The sequence below is a fragment of the Mauremys reevesii genome, linkage group 1 (genome assembly GCF_016161935.1).
Source record: "Mauremys reevesii isolate NIE-2019 linkage group 1, ASM1616193v1, whole genome shotgun sequence".
NCBI classification, from domain to species: domain Eukaryota; kingdom Metazoa; phylum Chordata; order Testudines; family Geoemydidae; genus Mauremys; species Mauremys reevesii.
Genome location: NC_052623.1, coordinates 209,472,206 through 209,494,815, shown reverse-complemented (window position 1 = coordinate 209,494,815; position 22,610 = coordinate 209,472,206). Strand labels below are relative to the sequence as shown.

The 22,610-nt window shown below is 49.7% G+C and overlaps 2 protein-coding genes across 7 annotated transcripts in view; one reads left to right on the top strand and one right to left on the bottom strand.

Moving 5' to 3' along the window:
- The first annotated feature begins 609 nt into the window (after nt 1-609).
- Nucleotides 610-17,065, top strand: POPDC2 (popeye domain containing 2). 2 transcript variants are annotated; one of them, XM_039545670.1, is made up of 4 exons: nt 610-2,106; nt 6,945-7,053; nt 10,520-11,036; nt 16,297-17,065. In XM_039545670.1, exons 1-3 carry the CDS (start codon nt 1,616-1,618, stop codon nt 10,988-10,990), a joined length of 1,071 nt encoding a protein of 356 aa, XP_039401604.1. In that variant the 5' UTR covers nt 610-1,615; the 3' UTR covers nt 10,991-11,036; nt 16,297-17,065. The 2 variants fall into 2 exon arrangements, with proteins under 2 accessions (XP_039401604.1, XP_039401614.1); XM_039545680.1 differs by having other exon boundaries at nt 615-2,106; nt 10,520-10,898.
- PLA1A (phospholipase A1 member A) overlaps nt 15,612-22,610 on the bottom strand; it is a 37,642-nt gene continuing 30,643 nt past the window's right edge. For 4 of the 5 annotated variants that reach the window (XM_039545659.1, XM_039545633.1, XM_039545639.1 and 1 more), the window contains 2 exons: nt 22,306-22,470; nt 19,996-20,495 (listed from right to left, as the gene is read on the bottom strand). In XM_039545659.1, coding sequence (XP_039401593.1) covers nt 20,411-20,495; nt 22,306-22,470 — 250 coding nt within the window. In that variant the 3' untranslated portion in view covers nt 19,996-20,410. Of the gene's footprint in view, nt 15,928-19,995; nt 20,496-22,305; nt 22,471-22,610 lie in introns of those variants that run through there. The other variant, XM_039545646.1, reaches the window with a different exon arrangement.

Here is a 22,610-nt window from a genome sequence, read left to right as displayed (position 1 = left end):
ACTGCCCCGCAGACCACTTCCTACCCCAGCCTCCTCTAGCTTCCCAGAGTAAGTCACTCTGATCAGGTCTCTGACTGGCACGCTCTGTCCCATGCTTCTCTTTTATGGGTTTGCACAAGTCTGTGTTGTCAGGTCCCAGGCAATGAGCTCCTAGGCAGCACTTTCCCCTTAGAGCAGCTGTCTTCTCACGTCCGCTGCCCGCCCTCTGAGCTGCTTTGCTCTCCTTTTTAAAACCCTGCCTCCAGCTTGTGCAGGCTTTGCAGGTGTGTCTGGGCGGGGCAGCCTGAGCCCAGAGCTGTTCCTTAACCCCCTGCTCTCCAGTGTGGGGTTTGTATACCCCATCACATAGGTCCAAACAGAAGACCTGCTCCCAGAGTAGACAAGTGCAGCGCACCCTAATTGCACTGTGCCTTCCTCTTATTTGTGGACTAGAAATACAGCTTCCCCAGAGCCTGCTGGAGATGGGAGGGAGGATCCTATGCAAGGGTAGAATTTGCCCATTGCACATTTCCAAACAGTCCCCTTAACATTCCCCATCCCCTTGTGCCCTGTAGCATCATAATGTTAAAGGTGTGAAAATCCTATTGGCTCCTCCACTGAAATTCACCCCTCACACATTCGTGTTTGCACCGTGTTCAGAGCAGGATCACTGTGCACACTATATGCTCCAGTACTCGGCCTAGTCTAATTTTAAATGTCCCACCTGATGGAGTTGCCACCATGTCGCCTGGGAGGCTATGCCACAGTCTGACAGGTCTCCTCACTAGAAAGCATTTCCTGATGTCTCAACTATGTTTTCCTTTGCTAGCTTCCTCCCATTGCTATTAGTTATCACCCAGCAGGGAGGTAGACTTCTGGTTTTGTAATATGATGGACATTTCTTTGCCCCAAAACAATAGTGAGGATTAGTATGTAAGCGCACTCTCCCCCCCCCCCCCACTGTGATAAACTAGCTACTTTTCTCCTTTCTCATCTCTGTGTTGGGCTTATCTAGTTCACTAAGTTATGTTAAGTGGCCAGTGCCAGTCTGTTCTCTGTTCCCCTCACTGGCTTTGCTCTTTGGATTTCAATTCCAAACATGGTTATCCATTTGGGGTCTCTCTTCATTCCGTTGCCAAGTGATATACATTCCAAATTCAACACAAGTGCCCGTTGCTCCCCCTCCCTCTCTGTCTCCCTGCTGCTCTCTATTTTCACTCCTGGAGGGTTGGGGAGAGTGAAAGCAACAGGAGCTCTTTCCAGTCCCATTCTCTGATTAGTTCTCTAGCTGAAGCCCTCTCCGTACTCTGTGACTGAACTCTTCGGACCTCTTTCCCTGCTCCGGCTCCTGAATGCAGTTGGTGAGGGAAGCCATCTGGCAGGACCGTGCACCTCACCAACAGCAAAGAGAAAGAGAAGCCATTTGGATTCTCCGGGCTTGGGGTTTGTTTGTTTTTTTGGTATGAACAAGTTTAAAGTTATTTTTAAAATGTTGCTCTGAAGGGCGTTCCAGTGGGACCAGTGAGCTCCAGGGAGAGGAGCTGCCAGGCGGCTCCGATTACAGCTGTCTGTGTAATTTTTGTATGACAATTCATTTGTAAAGCAGGGCGGCTGGGAGGGTGGGGAAAGGGGAAGGATGAGCAGAAACAGCTCCCCTTGGGACCAGCTACTTTTTCAGCCCCCTTTATGCGAGGGCTGGAAGCAGAACGATGAGGGAGCAGCCTATCACCTGGGCAATTGCATCCTCCTCCTAGGCTACATGGGGGGAAGTGGGATCTTTGGCTCCATCTATATCTTCAGCCTTCTGGCCACTGGCTACATCTGCTATGCTCTGTGGGGCTGGCTGAATGCCTGTGGACTAGACATCTTCATCTGGAATATGCTGCTGGTCATGGCCTGCATACTTCAGCTGGCTCACCTGGTATACCGGCTCCACAAGGACACCTTCTTGGAAGAGTTTGACCTCCTCTACAAGACCCTCTGCCAGCCCTTGCAGGTGCCCTTTGAGGTCTACAAAGAGATCGTGAAATGCTGTGAAGAGAAGGTCCTGTCACTGGCCAGAGACCAGAACTACGCTGTGGAGGGCAAGACGCCCATCAACCGCCTGTCTTTGCTGCTCTCTGGCAGGTAGGCTGTTCCCTGTCCTGACAAGACATTTCCCAGCCCTGGAATGTTGATCCACCTTAATATTTAGGGATAGTTTTGTAGAATTGAGCTAGCAACAATGAATGTGCCTGGTCGGCCTTCCTGGGGATATGTGGGGAGGATTTTAATCTCTTTCCCTGCCATTTTAAAGCAATCTTAGTGCTGATGGGAGGTGATGATTTACAGTGCTGGAGTCTGAAGGCCTCTATCAATAGAACAGGTACAATCTGGACAGTGGTAGTGAAACTTCTCCCTTACCAGCTTGCTGGAGGAAGGCAAAGAGGCCTCTTTGATCCTGTGGTCCCTTGGGTACCACTTACAATGGTAATTTTTGTGACATGGGTGCCTATCTCCTAGGAACTGCTCTGAAATTCACCAGTTTGCCTCAGCCAAAAGCTTAGAAGGGAATGGTTCCATCTCTCACTCCCAATGCCCAAAGCCAGTGGTTCACAACTGGGCCGTTTGGTAAGAGAAAAATCCTATGATGATCCCACCTCATCTGGCAGCCCTCCTGTCCAAATCCATCAACGCTGCTTCATTCTGTGGGCCACCAAGAAGGGTTCCATGGACCACTGGATGTCCACAGACCTTAGTTTGAGAACCACTGCACATAACTGTATTCCTCCATCTATCTGAGTCTCTGAATAGGTAGTGTAGTGCAGTGACTGTATTAATGAGGAAGGACTTTGTGATGTTTACTTGCTTTGGGCAAAGAAGTAGTTTTAGCAGCATGTCTAGTTTTCAATTCAAAATATTAAAATATAGAAAAGCAAAAGTAGCACTATGGGTATGTCTATGCAGTAATTTAAGCCAGGGTCTGAGCATGGGCTCAAACCACCCCCCACCACTTTGCATTCACATTGCAAATATGCTAACCAAGAACTCAGATCCAGGGCAGGAGAGTCTGAGCCCATAGTAAGCTGGGACCTAGGGTCTGAGCCCTATTGCTTTCCTGTGTGCACGCGGCCCCGGCTTGACTTGGGTCCTGGAAGTCCTCTGGATTTATCCCAGAGTTCCTGGCAGCAGAGGAGCAGTGCCGCAGGCTGCCAGCACAGTGGTCGGAAGTGTCATTACTGCCTGGCTGAGCAAGCTCCCATTTCCCGCTCCGGTGGAGCTTGCCTGGAGCAAAGCCGACAGGTAGGAGGAGGCTCCTGCTCACCAGGATGTTCGGTCTCATCCCTCCCCCAGCAATGCTGAGCTGGGAGCTCTGTTGCTTCCCCTCCTTGCAGGGTGGTGCTTGGTCCCGCTCTGTTCTCTGGCCCTTGCTCCTGGGACCCTCCTCCCAGCCCTCCCTGGGGCTGTGTATGCAGGGGTATTCGGCAGTGTGCACTGCAGGGTGGTGATGGGGAGCCAGATCCAAAACGTCCCCATAGCCGCCTGAGGATCCCTTCTCCCTGCCTCCCACAGTGTGGCAGGGGCAGGAATAAGGGATCCCAGGGGTGCTGGAGCACACTACACCCCAAGCCCTGGGTGATGCATTTCACCCTCTGCAGGTGTGTGTGTGTGTTAAGCCAACCAAACAAAAACACCTTCATTGAACAGCCCATTTTAAAAATTAAGAATTGCAAAGTTTCATGTAAAAGCAGCAAAGAGTCCTGTGGCACCTTATAGACTAACAGACGTATTGGAGCATGAGCTTTCGTGGGTGAATACCCACTTCGTCGGATGCATGTGCGTTTCATGGTAATCATTTGACAGCCCTGGAGACTGATGTCCTAGTTATCCATAGAGCAGGTGCCCCTGGGCATTGTCCTGCCATGGGACTCAGCCTAAAGGTGGGGAGCCCAATCTCAGATTAGATGGTAGTTCAGTATAAGGCCCTCTCAAACTGCTGTCGTTCTACTGAGACAGCCACCCAGGGAGCTGAACACGCAGTTTATGTACTCGTGTGCTCCTTATGGGCATCAATAGCCCTGCCACAGTTAGGAAACAGGGTGAGCAGTAGAGTTTCCCCTCAGTGAGCCCCATTCCTAGGGCTAGAGTGTCGCCATGTGGGAGGTGCTAGGCACTTTACTTTGATTCAGGTCTGTGCACTATAGGGTGGATGCCAGAGCCCTAAGTTCAAGCCTGGGTCAGAAAATTCACAAACTAGGGTTACAATGCAATGTAGACACTCAAGCCCAGGGTTCCCTGACACTAGGATTACATTGCTGTGTAGATATAGCCTATGTTACCTCCCACTGCCAGCCACTCTGCAGCAACACAAAATGAAACAGATCAAGCGAAAGGAAAGAATCAGTGAGAGCCACTTTTAATTCCAAGAATGGCCTGCCAGAATCCCATGGGTGAGGTAGTGAGCTTGGCTGGGGTAGGCTGAGAACATTGCTTGGCATTCCAGCTGTCTGTAACTCACCAGATCATTTATCTGGTGCTGCAGTCCCAACTCCTGCCCTGCTGCTCTGATGAGGATTTCAGGACTTGCAAAGGGTTCAAGACCAATTTCTTTCTTTCTTTCTTTATTCACTACACTAAGCCCACGTACAATCAAACCATTCACAAATCTTTCCATGATTTCTTCCTACTGGACAGGTAGGTGTGTGGGGGAAGGGCTGTTCTTCCTTCTCCTCCTGTTTGTCACCTTCCTCCATCATCTTGGGTGGAATTGCAGAGCATAGCAGGCTCATCAGACAACAAACATAATATTTAGTACTCTACACTTAGCTAAGACCTTTCATTTGGGGATCTCAAAGCACATCACAAACAGTGATTGTTAAAGCTTCCATAAGTTGCGTGGCTCATCAAACAGACCTAACCTAAACCACTGTGGACTCAGAGGGCGCTTTATGCTACGGAGCTTGTTGTTCATAGTCTGAGCTGTGTGTCAAAATACTAGCGCTTGTACAGCGCTTTATATTTTTACTTGCTTTGTAAACAACTTTTACACCCTGTCCCACCGTGAGGTATTTATGTAACGTCTCCCCCATTTTACACAGGAAACTGAAGCACAGAGTAGCAAAGCCCTAGTTCATATAGCTGGGGGGGGGGTCTGTGGTGGCTGAGCCGTGACTAGAAGCCAGGAATCCTAATTCCCAGGGCTTTGCTCAGACCATGTCTCCCATTTTAACTGTGGAAGGGTTCTGGTTTAAGGTTACGCTAAGGGGGGTTTGGGGTGTGGTAGATAACGTGCTCCCTTTGAATAAGGAAAAAGTCAGTGACTAAGGCCCATATGCTCCCTCCCCCTGTCCTGCTTGCAGCCCCTTGCTGTGCAATGTGAAGGGGAGCAAATCCACAGAGAAAATGCAGTGGGAGAAAGTGGCTAAGTGAGGGTACTGCCAAATATCTGTCCCCCTGCCAACAATCTGCATCCAGCAGCCTGCTTCAAAACTGTAGCTAACCTACTGGTAAAGTCAGTGGAGAGTTAATACTGTCTGACCTCCCACTGAGTGCTCTGTGACTCCCCTTCATGGGGTCAGAGTGCTGCTGAAGGAAGTTAGCTAATTACATCAGAGCTATTGGTCCTGCCATACTGCCATGGATGTGGGGGTAGCATGGAAGGTGAGTCTCAGCCCAGCTGCATGTGCTCCACAGGTCTGGCGCTGGATCCCCAGTTCCCTCTTCTGGCCTCTCCATGCCAGACCTTTCTATCCCTGCAGGCTGTGGAGATGGGCAGGAGAATGGGGGAAAGGCTGCAATGGAGCATTACTGTGCTCCACTCTGCATGCTATTGTACAGAAAGGGAGTGCAGGGACTATTTCATTATTGTGCAGGCTATTTCAGGGTGCCACATTAGCAATAGTCTAAAAGCAGCAAGAGGGGAACCTCAGAATACAGAGTTCAGATTAGAAAGCTCAGATAATAGTTTGCCCTTCTCTGTCTCCTTCAATCTCAAGAACTCCAACTACTTTACAAATATGAATGAATTGAACCTCCCAGCTATCCTGGGAGACAGCAGAATCACTATGGCCATTGTACAGCTGGGAAAACTGAGGCATAGAGAAGGGAAGAGACTTGCCTCAGCAAGAGCCAGGAACAAAACCCAGGCCTCCAGACTCCAAATCCTGTGCCTTAACTGAATGCCTGGCTTTCTCCCTTTTGTAGGCTTGACCCAGCGCTGGTCACAAGTTTGACCTTAACTTTGTTAGGCAGCTGCAGTGGCAATAAGGGAGAGGGATACATGGAAAGCAGTGAGGCCAAAAGAAATTGAATGATAGTGGACTGCAAAGTATTAATTTGCTGCGTGATATGGATGCAGCAACAGCCAATATGATTTTGGGCTTTGTAAATAGAGGCATCATGCCGTGGAGCATGGCGCCATAGATCCTTCTTATACGGCCCTGATGGAACTACACCTGGGTTTAGTTTTGGGTATTGGTGTAGGAAAGATGTGGATAAGTTGAAAGGAGTTGAGGAAGGGGCAACAAAAATGGTCAGTGGGCTGGAAGGAGAGGTGAAAAGAAATTGGTACGAAGAATTTGTCCTGATGACGGCTAAGGGGCAATCATACTAACCATCTCCAAGTAGCTGAAGAGGAGAAACCTCCAGGATGGAAGGAATGGTTTAGAATGGGCCAAAGGAGTAATGTGATGACATTAAGAGAGGGAAAATGTTGGCTGAGTATCAGGAAAGACATACTAGCAGTGAGATCTATGATATTAGCCTATTAACAATTTCCCAAGAGAAGGGATAGAAGCTTCATTAACTGGGACATTTGTAACTAGACTGGAGAAGACACCGGACAAATATACTCTAGGGAGCAATCCTGCACTGACAGAGGGATGGAGTACATGTAGCTTTTTTGAGCAGATTCTGTACAGGTTACACTGGTTCACCCACCAGCCCTTTTCTGGCCTAAGCCCGTCATTCTCCTGTTCTCTGTCTAGGGTCAGAGTGAGCCAGGATGGACAGTTCCTGCACTATGTCTTCCCCTACCAGTTCCTGGACTCCCCAGAGTGGGAGTCACTGCGACCTTCCGAGGAGGGAACGTTCCAGGTAACTCAGCGCAACCACCTGGCAGCTCTACTGCTAAGACTTGGGCTTTACTGCTTTGTACATGTGCAGGAGAGAGTGGAGAGGAGGAAGATGGAAGGTAGTGGAGAGGGCCAGAGAAGCGTTAATCCTCAGGCTTTGAGCTCTCAGCAGGTCACGCAGCTAGGTCTGGAAGACATTCCTCCCCCATCTCCACCGTTATAGTACAACATTGCATGATCTGCATGATCATATTTCTGCCTTCCTCTGAAACACCCAGCATTGGCTGTGGTTGACCATAGGATACCAGAGTAGCAGTATCATTGATCTGGCTCTGATTGGCAGGGACACAGCATGTTAGACTAGATCAGGGGTTCCCAAACTGGGGGTTGGGACCCCTCAGGGGATGTGAGGTTATTACATGGGTGGTCGCGAGCTGTCAGTGTCCACTCCAAATCCCGCTTTGCCTCCAACATTTATAATAGTGTTAAATATATAAACAAGTGTTTTTAATTTAGAAGCGGGGAGTCACACTCAGAGGCTTGCTATGTGAAAGGGGTCACCAGTACAAAAGTTTGAGAACCACTGGACTAGATGGATCACTGTTTTGCTTCCATTATGGCGATTTTTAATACCAGCATTAATGTGTTACACAATGAGAGGGGAAACCTCACAAGAACTGCAGATCTGGGTGCTGCTGCTGTGGGAAAGGATGACAGTGACAGGAAAGACTTAAATAGCTGATTTTTCAAAGATCTGAGTTTTTGATGATGATGGTGATGATTCTCAGGCAGGGAAGCTGTGGGAGGGGAAGTGGGGAGAGAGAAAGGGGATGTTTTATATTCAGATATAGTTACTGTACCTTCAAATTGCAAAAACCCTCCTTAAGGCATGGGGGATTCTCCTGGGACTGAATCACTCATTGTTATTTGTAGCAATTAAACATATTGTTTTTTGTTTTCATCTGTGTATCCCATCAACACCATCGACTCAAGTCCCTCCCATTCTGCAGGAAGGTTATTAAGTGGATGAACAGGTTCATCTCTCTGCAGTCGGGTGTAGGCTGATTCCAGTCAGTAGATGAATGGCCAGAACCTAGACTATGCCAGAAAGGACATGTCCGATGTGATTTTACTAATTCCCTGGGAGTGTAATCAAGGTGAGCAGAGAGTAACGCCTTTCCACAAAGAGGGCCAAATTCAGACCTGCGGCAGATGGGTGCCGCTCTACTGAAGTCAGCTTCCTGCTGAGGTCAGACCTGAATGTGGTCCACATACTGTGAGTGAGCTGGTTGTTAGAGCTACTTTGAAAAATGAATCCGATAAACCGATGGTTGGTATATTGCACGAGGAGTCCTTCCGTATTATTGTTGAACTTCTGATTACAGTAGCAGCTTACCGGTAATTCTTAGCACAGCATGTGGGAGCTGAGCAGGGAGACAGTGGCCATGCCGTCCCCTATAAGTGCGGCGTCCCACTCAGGGTGGCAAAGACAGGTCTGATGACATTAGTCCTGGAAAGCTGCCTGTGGTGCTTTCTGGTCTGAAAAGTTAATTGGGCAATTTCTGGGGAAGGGTTTATTTTTGCTTAGCCAGCGCCACATACCGCTACATGCAGTTTTTTAATCCATTTAACCCGTCAGTCCCTCCTCTCTGAATCTCAGCTCAGTCCCCTGGTGTGAATCACTCTGTAACTCCCCAGACGACCCCAACCCCATTTCTCCAGATATAATTGATTGCTCCAAAAACATCTTGGATAAAAGCAGACATTTCTATTTGGGGGCCTTCCTTGAGGGGAGGGAGGGGGAATTTCCTTGCCTAAGTTCCCCCTCCACTGTTGGGCTCAATTGTTTCAATTTGGTGCAGAATGGAGAATGGCAGAAGATTAATTAGCTGTGACAGGATCTGGTTGCCGCCTGGATTCTGACCTGGATTTGTCTTCTACTCAGAGAGCAGCTGGCTCGCAGTCTGAACTGGATCAGGTTTCATAGTTACAGTATTTACCCAGAACATTGACCTATGGGGCAGTGAGAGAGTGAGCGAGAGATTGTGAGTGAGTCTGTCTGTCTGCCCTGTAAGGACCTCGGGGGTGGGGGGGTGGTTGTTACTCTATTTCACTTCATGCATTGTCAGAGAAAGAGGTGCTGGTTCAGGAGGGATTCAGCTGATTGTTAGGAAAATGAGGCTTTATCCCTTTAAGTTTCAGCATGATCCTGACTCACTCACAGCCCATCTCAGGGAAGGTCTCATATTCTACCTCCTATGTTTCATAAGGCAGCTGCTTGCATGGCAGTGGCATTAAATATCAAACCCAAGGACGCACACTGCAGCTCAGCCTTGTTTGGCTTCCCAGCAGCCCCTGCCATGGTTCCTGGCCAAGGAGACCCCTGCGTAGGCAGCACACAGGGAGGCCCCGGGATATTTTGCCCCAGCTGTCACACTTGTTCACATAGCTGTGTCTCAGTTACACTTTGACGTGTCACACTTTGCTCCAGCCTAAGAGGGCTTGGTCCTTTGACATGTTTCCCCATCCCACAGCCCGAAAAAGTACCTGGTTTCCCCTGGGCAAGGTTTTAAAAACCCCCAAACTTTCTGCAACAACAACCAAGTTAAACCCCTAATGTTCTGGCCAACTTCCAACTCAGATAATTTTACTCTGCTTCCTGCAGTACCCCCCACAGTATCAAATGCATTCGCTAGCCTTTCTCCCTCGCTGTCCTGAACTGGGGTGTGTTGCAGTGCACTGTTAAACAGCTCTTGTGTTCTACCCCAGAGGTGGTGGCCTGAGGGGTATCCAATGGAATGAGTTCAGAGACCCCACTGTCTAAAACAATCTAGCAAACTTGAATGCAGTCTGCAGCACCTGCCTTCCCTCGAGCTGGTGACAGGTGGTGCTGCCCTCCAAAAGAAAGCTTTGTTTCATTTTCCATTTCCCAGCCACTCGGAAACCACGCACACCTGCATCCAGCTACTGAGTGAGGGGAAGCCCATTACAATGCTGTGCAAGGGCAATACGGAGCCACCGGTTTTTATATGTAGCTCTCCCCCTTGAAACCAGTCATTCTCCCCAGTGGTAACGGTTCTGCAGAACAGTAAGGCTCACAATACCACCTGCGCTACCCCAGTCTTTTCAGTGGCATTGCACAGGTACAAATGGGGGCATAATTTGAAGATGAGAGGGTGGCAGGGTTGGCTCTGCAAGTGGAATTCACTGAACAGTTGTGTTAATGATGCACAGGAAGGAGCACTGCAGCTCCCTCTCTCTGAGCCATACTGGCTCTGCATGGTGAAAACAGGCCTGAAAAGCAATAAAAGCCCTATTTAATCTGTAAACTCAGCAGCTCCTACTCTCCTACACACAGGGAGCAGCTCTGTGGTGGAAAAGAGACCACGGTTCCTTTTCAGAGCAGAACCACACTTTAAAGTGATGGAACCAAAGTCTTCTCATCAGTGTGGCTTATTATGCTCATTTCCCCGCTCCTCCCCATGCAGGTCACGTTGACAGCAGAGACGGACTGCAGTTATATTACCTGGCCAAGGAGGAAGCTCTACCTCCTCTTGGCAAAAGATCGCTACATCGCCCGTCTCTTCTCAGCCTTCCTCGGCTACGACATCTCGGAGAAACTGTACGCCCTCAACGATAAGCTCTTCGCTAAGTTCGGCCTGCGCTTTGACATCCGCTTACCCAGCCTCCACCACGTCCTGGGACCCGCCTCCTCAGAGGCTGAGGCGGAGAAGGAGCTGGATGAGTGGGAGGAGCGGGCCGTGCCCCATCGTCCGATGTCTACCTTTGTCCAGACAGCTGCCTCAGCCCCTCCTCCTCCTCCTTCTGCCCACCCCAAGGCGCCCCGGCCTGACAGTGCCCTGCTGGGTGAGGACTCTACCAGTCTTGTGTTGGAAGATTTTGCTGAGTTGTCAGGGTCTTTTATGGACTATGTAAGCGAAGGGGAGTATATGAAGTGAGGGCACTTCTAACGAGGGCACACGTCACCCTGTGTGGGATCCCCATGTAAGTACTCGCTTGCCTGCGGAAGGAAACACTTCACCTCTGTGCCTGGGCCTTGGAGGCGATGGCTAATGGGACTGGCTGTGCAAAGCTTAGCACTAACTCTGCCTAGGGGAGGGGAGGGCTAAAGCGTCTCAATCCTTGGCCAGTTCGCTCATGCTTTGATCCCTTGCAAACTTGGTAAATGGCATGAATGCTGGCAGCCTCCACTCAGTCTTTAGGGATTGGGCACCGTGTAAACAGGCACCCAATTGCTAGGTAGGAATAAAGAAAGGTGACCTGCTGGTGTCATTAACTCCCACTGGGTAGCTTCCTATCAAAGTTAACTTCATCAGCAAGATATTGGTCCATGTAGAGCTGGGCTTTGGGGCGTGAGGGGAATCCCAGTTTCAGGGAAATCACCCAATGATCTTGTTACTTACCAAAATAAACCAGCTGGGGTAATGCTGCCGTGCCAGTAAAGGCTGTAAAGACTGTCGTGAAATTTCCACACTACAGCACTCTCAGGACACTTCCTCGTCAGAATCTCATGAGATGTGCTGTGTCGGATGTATTTCCCCCGAGGAGGTTCATAACAGAATCTTCCTGAAGAACCTGGTTTAAAGGTCTGACTCCAGACTCTGGTAGCCTCAGTTAACCATAACATTATACAACCAGGGTACAGTATCCCTAGATCTGAGGGAATCTTAGACCAAGCAGAGTGTCTTGGGAGGAGAGTGCGTGACACTGAATAATGGTGTAAAGCTGAGGCAGAATGGAGACACAACAAGGAGAGACACTTATAAGGAATTTGAAGGGTGTCAAGTCATTTTCCTTGGTACCCAAGCAGGTGGCCTGGAACAAAACAACAGGGCAGAAAATAAACAGATTTTCTGACTCTGTCAGGGCCATAAAGAATACAGAGGAGAGTGAGGTATGAATGCTTCTGAATTAAAGGGAGCTTGGGAAATTTCAGGGAATGCAAACACTGGCTTTCTCCGTGGGGTTTCTTGAATTCTCTCGTGGCACCTTATAGACTAACAGACGTTTTGCAGCATGAGCTTTCGTGGGTGAAGGAGTCTTGCATCCGAAGAAGTGGGTTCACCCACGAAAGCTCATGCTGCAAAACGTCTGTTAGTCTATAAGGTGCCACAGGATTCTTTGCTGCTTCTACAGAACCAGACTAACACGGCTACCCCTCTGATACTTGAATTCTCTGTGGCTCCCAGAAAGCACACAAGGCCAAATTGTGCCCTCAGTCACAAGAGATCAACTCCAGTGAATTCAGTAAGATTCAGGACTTTGATGGAATTGCATGGGTGTCACCACTGGCAAGCTTTGGCCCAGCGTGCCTGATTCCGTCCTCACACTGCCTTACCCGGGGTGACTCGGTTGACTTCAGTGGGGTTATTCCTGACTTACACTGATGTCAGTGAGGACAGGCTAAGGCCAGACACCAGGGCACCAGACAAATGCATGGCAGGTGGAGAACTGAAACATTTCTATCTATAGGGTAGGGCTGCGCACCAAGATGAATTAAAGAAATGTCAGCTGAATTAAAGAAATGGAATAGAGAGACTGAGAGCTTACAAGAAATGCTTGGGGTTGATTCTGCCCCCTGCCCTGTACCCTGAATTGTCACCCTGGTGACATATAGGCGCTGTAAAGGTACCACAGCCAGTGGAGGGGAGAATCCCCCTATGCATGAGCAGTGTAAGGTAAACCCCATGCTGTCCCTCTCGCAGCCCCAGCCACGGGCCATGCTGTGGATGAGGAGCAGACTGGTCTATTGCACTATGCACCATGGAGACTCTGGGCTGCTTCAAGCTGTAGGACAGGCCACAGGTGATCTGGATAAGGCTGCTGTAAATTGGAACAGCCCGAGGGCTGCTCTAATTTACACTAGGGGCTGCACCATGCCCCAACTGGCACAAGATTTGAGGGGCACAAAGATGGTTCAAAGCCACCTTTGCACCTGCTCTCCCTGGGCTGTCCTGCCTGTGAGGCACAGCACAGAATCTGCCCCCTTGTATCTACCCAGACTCAACTCAGCCAGATTGAAAGGGTTTGGCCAAGGCTTCCGTGTTCCAATAGCCATTATTTTAAAACATTCCTGGGTTGGCTGAGAGGAGATGAGTGTGGTGGCTGCATGTCATGGATTCCCCTCTGCATGAGTCTCATTACAGGAATGCACTGGGCTTCCCTGCCTCACTACCGCCACTGGTGCATGGGAGTAACACGCTGTCTTCCTAAGCTCCTTCCTCACACCCATTCCTCACTCTGCAAAGGAAGAATTGCTGGAGTCCGGGCAGGCTAACGGGAGCTGGGAGAGATTTGTCAACAAAAAAAGATGCTGGAATAATTTGTGCTGGAAATTCTGGGCCAAAGGGTCAAGGGTTAAATTCCCAGCTGCGCGACATGTAGCCCCTCGCTGAATGTTGATTCCATCCAAACTATCCTTTGGTTTCCCATGGCCAGTAACTAAGGGTACACCGACACCCCTAGGCGACGTGTGGGAGGGGCATGCGGGATCAAGTGCCCCTCCCCCATTTCTGCTTGGCCTGCTGGGTGGGGAGAGAGAGGGGCTCTGTCCTTCTCTTGCTGCACCTGCCCCCAGCATGTTCAGCCCCTGTCCCTGGCAGATGGGCCTGGGCAGGGGGCAGCCTGCTGCTGTCGCCGCCTCCCCACCCAGGCTCTTTCAGGCAGCTGCTGTGCTGCACAGAGGCAGTGACTGGATAGGGGTTGCCAACTTTCTACTCACACAAAACCTTGTCCTGCCCCCGCCCCTCCTTCAAGGCCCCGCCTCCAAATCACTCCATTCCCCCTCCCTCTGTCACTCGCTTTCCCCACCCTCACTCACTCATTCATTTTCACCGGACTGACTCAGGGAGTTGGGGTGCGGGAGGGGGCTCCAGCTTGGGGTGTGGGCTCTGGGGTGGGGCTAGAAATGAGGAGTTCACGGTGCGGGAGAGGGCTCCAGGCTGGAGCCAGGCGTTGGGGTGCGGGAGGTGTGAGGGCTCTGACTGGGGTTGCAGGCTCTAGGGTGGAGCTGGGGATGAGCGGTTTGGGGTGCAGGAGGGTGCTCCGGACTGGGACCGAGGGGATCGGAGCATGGGACGGGGCTCAGGGCTAGGGCAGGAGGTTGAGGTATAGGAGGACATCAGGGGTGCAGGCTCTAGGCGGCGCTTATGTCAAGCAGCTCCTGGAAGCAGCAGCATGTCTCCCCTCTGGTTCCTATGCGGAGGTGCAGCCAGGTGGCTCTGCACGCTGCCCCATCTGCAGGCACCGCCCCTGCAGCTCCCATTAGCCATGGTTCCTGGCCAATGGGAGCTGCAGAGCCAGTGCTTGTGGTGGGGGCAGCGTGTGGAGCCCCTGGGGCCATCCTTCCATCTAGGAGCCAGAGGGAGATGCCAGCAGCTTCCCGGGAGTTGCGCAGAGCCGGGTAGGGAGCCTGCCTTAGCCCCACTGCACCGACCGGACTTTTAACAGCCCAGTCAGTGGTGCTGACCAGAGCCACCTGAGTCCCTTTTCAATTGGGTTTTCCAGTAAAAAACTGGACACCTGGCAACCCTAGACCCAGAGCAGCCAGATTCAGCCATGTGAGAAGCAGCTCCCTCCCATTCCCTGCCTCCCTCCCATTCTCTGCCAGGGAGAGTGGCCGAACATGCCAGAGGGAGGCACAGCGGGAGAAGGACAGAGCCCTCTCTTCCCCCACAGGTAACTCTGGAAGGGCAGGGAGAGTGCAGCGGCCCCAGGCTGGGCACAGGGCGCGGGGGTTGTTGGGCAGAGGAGATGTGGGACAGTCATGTGTCCTCCCCTTTAGTATGGGGAGGCATGAGTGGTCTATGCCTTCACTGCAGCTGGGGGTGGAATTTCCAGCTTGGGTAGACATACCTACATTGAGCTAGGGTGCTGAAAATAGACTGGTAGCCGTGGTGGCATGGACTAGCTGCCACAAGTGTGTGCCTGCCATCTCAATGGGATTATACATGCTGCAGCCCCCACTGCCGCAGCTACGCTGCTATTTTTAGCACACTAGCTCAATTGAAGCCAGCTTCTATATGTCTGCTCAAGCTGGAAATTACTCCAGCTGCAGTGTAGCCACATCCCCAGCATGCTGATCTCTGCACTCCAGTGCCCGGCAACTGTGCACTGGTAGCAATAAATGCACTCCAAGGATCAGACGCTGCCTTCCAGTGCTCAGTCTCTGTACTCTGAGGGCCACTCACTGCATTCTCTCACTGCCATCCAGTAGCCGGTCATTGTCCTTCAGTGCTAGTCCTGGCATTATAGTGCTATTCACTGTACTCCAGAGCAAGCCACTCTGCTCCAGTGGTGATGGTACAGTGTCTTAGTTGAAGCATGAAAATGAAATGAGCCTCAGAGACCAGATGGCTGCTTTTATTTACAGAAGATGTGTGTGTTGGGGTGGGGAGGCTATTCTGGATCAATTTCCTTACTCATTTTCAAAAACCACATGAGAACAACAAAGACTTTATCTGCAGGACTGAAATCTTCCTGTTTTCCAACCTTACCTTGAATTTATGAGCTAAATGCCCATCTTTCGCTTTCCACACAATCCCCTGTATCTCCAGTGTTGAAAAGGGGCTTTGTGGGTGCCCATTTTTGCTTCTTTTATGTGGGATAAAGATGACCTGCAAAGATTTTGTCAAAAACCACCAACCAACAAGGCAACAAGCCCCAAACTCAAACCAAGTTTATTCCCTTCACTTGTTTTTTTAGCTTAGAAATTTCAGGAATGGCAGGTCTGGTCGTCCCTGTTTTTGTTGAAGGATGCTTTAGAGGATGTGCATTTGGAGCTCTCTCAGTCCTTGTTAAAGAGCCAGGAATGGTGAATTTTTCACATAAGGGCTTTTCTTTTAACTGTCAGGCATTTGAATTAAATAGGTGTAAACTGAAATAAATGAAAATCAAAGTTTTGAACAGTCTAAATGACAAGCACTTCACCTTTCATTCAGGTTTCACTTGTCTGTTACCCTCATGGCAGAATGCAATCAGTTCTCCAGTCATCCATAGAGCATTCTAGGATAATCAGGGTTTTGTTAGTGTAGGGTTGCTCATGAAAACTGGGGCTATGCACACTGGTTTGTTGTTGTGTGACTATGAATGACACAGATTTTACAAACTGATTTTAGAAGGAAAACAGTAAGGTGCCTCCTGTGGGCCCCACCAGGCCACACTATCTCCTGGGTGAGTTTGGCAAATGGATAAGATCTGTGGCTGTAATAGTAATAGCCTCTTTTTTCCCCTTTTCCTCCCACAGCTTCTGCAAGCCTTACCCGGAGTTACCCCTGTGCCCTCTTCAAAGGACGAGCCCCTCTGGCTCCCACCCAGACCCCAGAACTCTAGGGCACAACGGTCGGTTTTGATCAGGAAGACCCACTCATGAGTGTATGCTCACCCACCTCTAACCAGAAAGACACTCATTAACATGTCCACACAACACTCCTGCAAGCACATGAAGTATCTGCATGAGACTGAAGTGTGATGGCTGGACACTTTCCACACCACATTCTGTTCACCTACAGTGGCACAAGGGATGTCTGGGTGTTCCTTTTTGTATTCTGGTCTTTCACTCCCATGGTCTGTTAACAGCTCTGTTATCAGCTCCATTAAACGTGTTGGAAACACAGCAGTATTAGCCTGTCCAGGGAGTCTTTCAATTTGAGGGCACCAATTAAAGAGAATGTTGATTCATTAGGGTTCAGTGACTCGGAGGGGAGAAGCTGATGTTCAGAGGATTTCACATGAGCTCTAGACATAGGAAAATGGGTCTATAGAAAGGCTAAGAGTTTTAGTATTTGTGTATATTGGGAGGTGGGGTGGAGTGAGGTATGGGACTTGTGCTAGTGATATACATGGCATCCATTCCTATCAGGCTTAAAATTCCATGTCCAGGATTTAACGCTTTTCATTTATGATAACCACAGCTAAGTAATGAAGTACGTACTGGTTTCTGATGTTGGGAAAAGATTCCTCAGGTCTTTTGGTCAATCCACTTGGAATAAGGAGGATGAGAAGAACCAGGACTGAATTTCTGTGCTCTCTTGGGATGGATTCTGAATCTAGCCCTGGTAAAGGGAAGGACTTAACCTGGATTTCTGTGTCCCTCTGGAAGGGAATATGGGTACATCTCTTTGGAAGGAGAAGAAGCTGAACTGGATTTTTGTGGACTCTGGGTGTCTCCACTGAGATGGAAATGAAGTGAAGGAACAGTCAGGTCTGAGCCCTCACAAAAGGATCTGGGAGATCAGGATAAGGAAGCAGGGAAGCTGCAATATTTTAGTTAAAAACAATATGGAGATGGTAGGCAACTCACAAATATAGCAGTGACAATATTTCTACGGCAAGCTCACCCAGTGGTTTCATCTATGGGGGCTTGCATAGTGTGATAATAGTCACCAGGGGACCCTTCTGGCTTTTTTACTCCCTTTAGTTTGGTGCCAAGGGGCCACATGGCAGGCATAAGGCCCCCTATGCCCAGGTACAGAGACGGCTCCACCAGCTCCATGCTGTTCCCACAGCAGCCCCAAGTGCAGGAGGAGTTCTGGTGTGGGCCGGGGGCATGGCTAGGGCATACTCCTGCAAAGCTCTATAAGGGTCATTGAAGCACAGATGCAAGTAGCCAGTACCGGGTCTGTGCCAGCCCCCACAGCACAAACTGCCTCCTCTTTGTTACTCTGCCACAGGAGAATCAGATTCCAGCATCCTCGATCACACCCTGCTGCGTTGTCTAGCTATTCACTGCATCTGCTTCTCTCTGACCCAGTCATCCTCCAGTGGAGAGCTGTTGGCTTCCCCTTAGCAAAGGAGTGGAGGTTTCTGTTCAGTGCCATTAAACTACACAGCAAGGTAGCCACCACCCCCTGAGCTGTCGGGTAGACCCTGAGGTAGCTGCTAATACATATTGCTACTCTGAGGTATCCACGCAAAAGACAACTGCTGTCACAGGTGCTGACTTTTATTTTTCCCGGTGGGTGCTCCACTCCCACTCTGCCCTGAGACCCTGCCCCCACTCTGCCCTTTCCCCTGAGGCACTGCCCTTGCTCTGCCTCATCCCGCCTCTGCTCTGCCCCCTACCCTGAGGTCCCCCAGCCCGCCTGCCCACCACTCACTGCTCTCCACCCTCCCCAAGTGCCTCCTGCCAGCTGCCAACAGCTGATTGGTGGCCCTGATGAACAGCTGTGGCTGGTATGTGCTGAGCACCCCCTATTTTTTTCTGTGGGTGTTTGAGCCCCTGAGCACACATGGAGTTGGCGCCTATGACTGCTGTCACATGCACTGATACATGAAGCCCAGAGCGCATGCATGGCAGGAGGGGAGCAGCCCCCTGCACCCTCCGCCACCACACCCAGATAGAAGAAAAATCAAACCCTCAAAGGACTGGGGCTCTGCTGAGTCCCCCAGAGAAGCCATCAGAGGGGTGGGTGCACGATCCCTTGTGAACTTCCCACCAGGGTGTGCCCCCCCTATGATTCTTACATAAAATCATCACTTATAAAGTTTGCAGCTGACACAGAAATTGGAGGGTGGTAAATAATGGGGAGGACAGTTCACTGATTCAGAGCGATCCGGATTGCATGGTAAACTGGGTGCAAGCAAACAATATGCATTTTAATATGGCTAAATGTAAATGTAGCCATCTAAAAAGAAATGTAGCCATATTTACAGGATGGGGGGATTCCATCCTGGGAAGCAGAGACTCTGAAAAAGATTTGGGGGTCATGGTGGATAATATGCTGAACATGAGTTCCCAGTGCAATACTGTGGCCAAAGGAGCTAATGCAATCCTGGGAGGCATAAACAGAGGAATCTCGAGTAGGAGTAGAGAGGTTATTTTATCTCTGTATTTGGCACTGGTGAGACTGCTGCTGGAATACTGTGTCCTGTTCCGATGTCCACAGTTCAAGAAGGATGTTGATAAGCTGGAGAGGGAAGAGCCACACGAATGATTATTAGAAAACATGCCTGATAGGGATAGACTCCTATAAACTGGATGGGCAAGTGCTGTCCCAAGGGAAGAGCGCAGGACCCAAGTTTTGTAGGGTTCTTTCTTCACTCCCTTCCCTCCCCAACCCAATTACCCATCTGTAGGGTTCTGAATCTTGTCATGGCGGGGAAGCCTCCTGGCTCCAGATGAAGGCTTCTCCGTTGCTCTTGTCCCGACTTGCTTCTGCTGGCCAGCTGTTCTCTTCATCTCTGTGTTCTGTTTCTTTCATGCAAGGAAAGGGCTTCTCCACCTCAAGTCTGTCTGTCTGGTGAGGTGGCCAGTTCAGGGATTAGAACCCTGATGTTCTTAGGTATTTATTAAAATATGTTTGTTTGGGAAAACCCTGAGAAAAGGGACTGGCCCTAAAAGAGACTGATGAGCTCTGGCTGAGAGACTACTGCCAGGAAAGGCCTGAGTGTCCAGGCGCAGGGCCACTCTCCCAAGGCTAGATGCAAAGCTCTTGCAGAAGAAGTTACGGAAGGATTGTCCAGCCCTCGGAACGGAGCTCTTCACTGACTCCTCTGGCTGTATCTCTTGATCTCCAACTGCCAGGGCTATTGAGCAACTAAATGTAGACGGGTTCCTGAATCAGAGCTGAGCCTTATTTTTCAGAGTGGTTTTGGTGTGGTTTTTTTCTTCCTAATAAATGGTCTGTTTTAATATTTGAACATTCCTGGCTCTGATAAATCTGAGTATCCAAGAACAGGACACATCAACTTTGCCAAAGAGACCCATCACAAAATGACAATCAGATAGCCAGAACAGCAGCTGGAATCTTGTCATGATAAGAGAAAACATATCGATGCTGATTACACTGCAGGACCACTCATATGAAATCAAGAGGGCCTCAGATTCTGTAGGCATCCATGGCCCGGACTAGTTATTTTCACGTCTGTGTGTGTGTGTTGCTAGGGGAATGACCCCTTCCCATACAAAACCAAAGCCACACAGCTGCATGTTCACTAATAATAATACTTTGCATGTCTGGGGCGTTTAATGTGAAGATCTCAAAGCACTTTAGAAACATTATGGAATTAACCGAACCTCACGATCCTCTTGAAAGATGAGCATTATCAGCCCCTTTGACAAAGGGACAAGCCAAGGTTAAGCAATTTGTCCAAGGTCTCACAATGGTGCATTTGAAGAGCTGGGAATAGAGCCCATGAGTCCTAACTGCCAATCCGCCGCTCTGACCGCTTGACCATAGTCTTTCCTTTCGGCAGTGCACGTCTCTTCCCAGAGCTGTTACTCATTCTATCCCCAAGGTGGGTGGATGAAAAATCCAACTGGTTCTGACCTTTTTGGAGGAAGTATCGTCCAAAGGGAGGAAGTAAATTTTGGAGTCCAGCACTGTGCCTGTGCATGCTACACGCTCCAGGGGACTCTCCTATGCACAGGCCACTGCCAGGTCATGTTCAAAGGGCCTGCTCGCTGTCAGGGACAGAGACTGAGACAGGCAAAACATCTTCTCACTGTGAGAGAAGCACACAGAAGTTAGGCAAATCTTAAAACAACCAAGGGCGAGAACCCGCTGGTGTCAAAGGACTAGCCCCAGAGGGACTCTCTCTGATCTCCACCTCTCGCGGTTGCTGCTGCATTAGTTAGGGGAGTCTCAGATTTTGGGTTTCTCTGCCAGGACAATGTGTTGAGGAATATGGGCTTTCATAGGGTGCCAGATCAGTACACATGGAATTGGCATCACACGCTGATGCTTCAAATTTGGCTTTGCCATCGCACCCAAACAGTCAGAGGTGATGGGCCAGATTGTACCATTTAGGCACAGCCCCGACTAGGGGGCGCTGTGGAAGGGGAAGTGCAATGCTTCCCAGAATTCCAGCGTGCAAGGAATCACAGCTGCTGCGTCAGCCTTTAGGAAGGTGCAGCACGTGTTCCCCTGTGTATCCGGCTGGTCCTTGCAAACTGGTGTGGGAGACATAACGTCATGACTCTGCCACCCCCCTAGCACCTTTGTGGGTCTTTTGCTCTCCAGGGGGCATTGGAAAGGAACAGTCCTCAAAAGAACTCTGGAGAAACAGTAGCATCTTCTCTATGTGTGGGGGTCTGAGAGTGGAGAGGCTTCTTGTGTCCTCTTCTGCTTGTGCACCTGTACAAAGGCCCTGCTCTGTCTAGCTTTCGGATGGGCTCTCTAGTCATAAAATGAGGAGTATGTCTCCTAATGACTACGGGGTGCAGTCTAGGGGTCTGCTTATGGTATATCAAGGACTGTGTTGGAATTGCAAGCTCTCACTTTAAGTGTGAGGGAGGTTTCCTGGTCCTGCATGTAGGCTAGTGGTCTCTGTAGCAAAGCATGCAAACAGTCAGACTGGAAAGAGCCAGCTTAAAGAAAGGTGGGGTGACATGTGCCTCGCTGCCTTAGGGAGCAGCCTGCTTTGTCTCTCTCTGTTTTTGGGATCATGTGTGTTATTGTTCTGAATTCTAAGCAATAAAGTAGTGTTATGTTGCAACCTTCCATTAAGAGTATTTATGTTTTTATCTAACTTCTATGTGTGTATGCTGGGAACATAACACTGGTCGTCGGGAATGTTGCATTAGGGTGAGAACCTCATCCAGGTTAGACGGGTTTGCTTTTGGTTTGTCCTGCTTTGGAGATGCTAACTAGAGCTGGATGGTAACTACAGTTCAGAAAATAATGGATTTTTTTAATTCAGAGACTGAATTTAAAATCCAGGAAAAATAATCCAGTCTGCTTAAAATAAAACACATTTTTTCAAAAAAAGATTTTTCAAATAAAAAAAACAACCTAAAAAAATATTGTTTCAAACCAAAACTATTTGATGACCCAAATTTGGCAAATAACTTTGGAACTTGCCGAAATGCATTGTTTGGTGACAAAATACTTTGTAAAAAAAAACAACAACCAAAACATTTGCTTTGCTCTAATGGTTCACAGTCTCTGGCACAGTCTGTGCCACACAGACAAGAAGCAGTGGGGCTCATCCATTAAAATCAGGGGTGTCTCCCATGTAATTCATTTCCTGAATTGTCTCTGTGTGTGTGCATGCAAAGGAAGGGTTGGGGGGTGGGTGAATACTGGGGCCTTTGTGGCACCTCAGCCCTTCCCCAATATCTCCTTCATTTCTGCTGTATGTGGTACCCAGCAACAGGCAGAGAAGAGAAAGGGGAGAAGCTCTAACTAACATGCTTAGCTTCTGCGTGACCCCAAGAGGAGTTGTGCTCTCACACAGGGCGAGAAGCGGAAGCATTGAGCCAGCCAAAAAGGGACTCTGGCTGGAGTGAGCTCAAAGGATATCTCCTGCTTACCGATTATTGACAGGCAGTGCGGTTGTACAGAAGTTGCCAACGATGACGGCCTTGTCCTTCTTCCAGATCTGCGACTTCGGGAGATACTTCAGCGTCACCGCATCTATCTGGCACAGTGGGACTGCGTGAGCCAGCACCCCTTTCCCCAGCTGCTGCTGCTTAGGTCTGCAAGGCAGAGGAAGGGATGTGAATGAGAATAAGGGGCCAACCCTCAGTAGCATGTGAGCATGCAAGGGAGGATGGGGACACAGGTGTCTACTGAAACATTGGAGATGGTGGGGTTGTTAACAGGAACCCGCATAGAA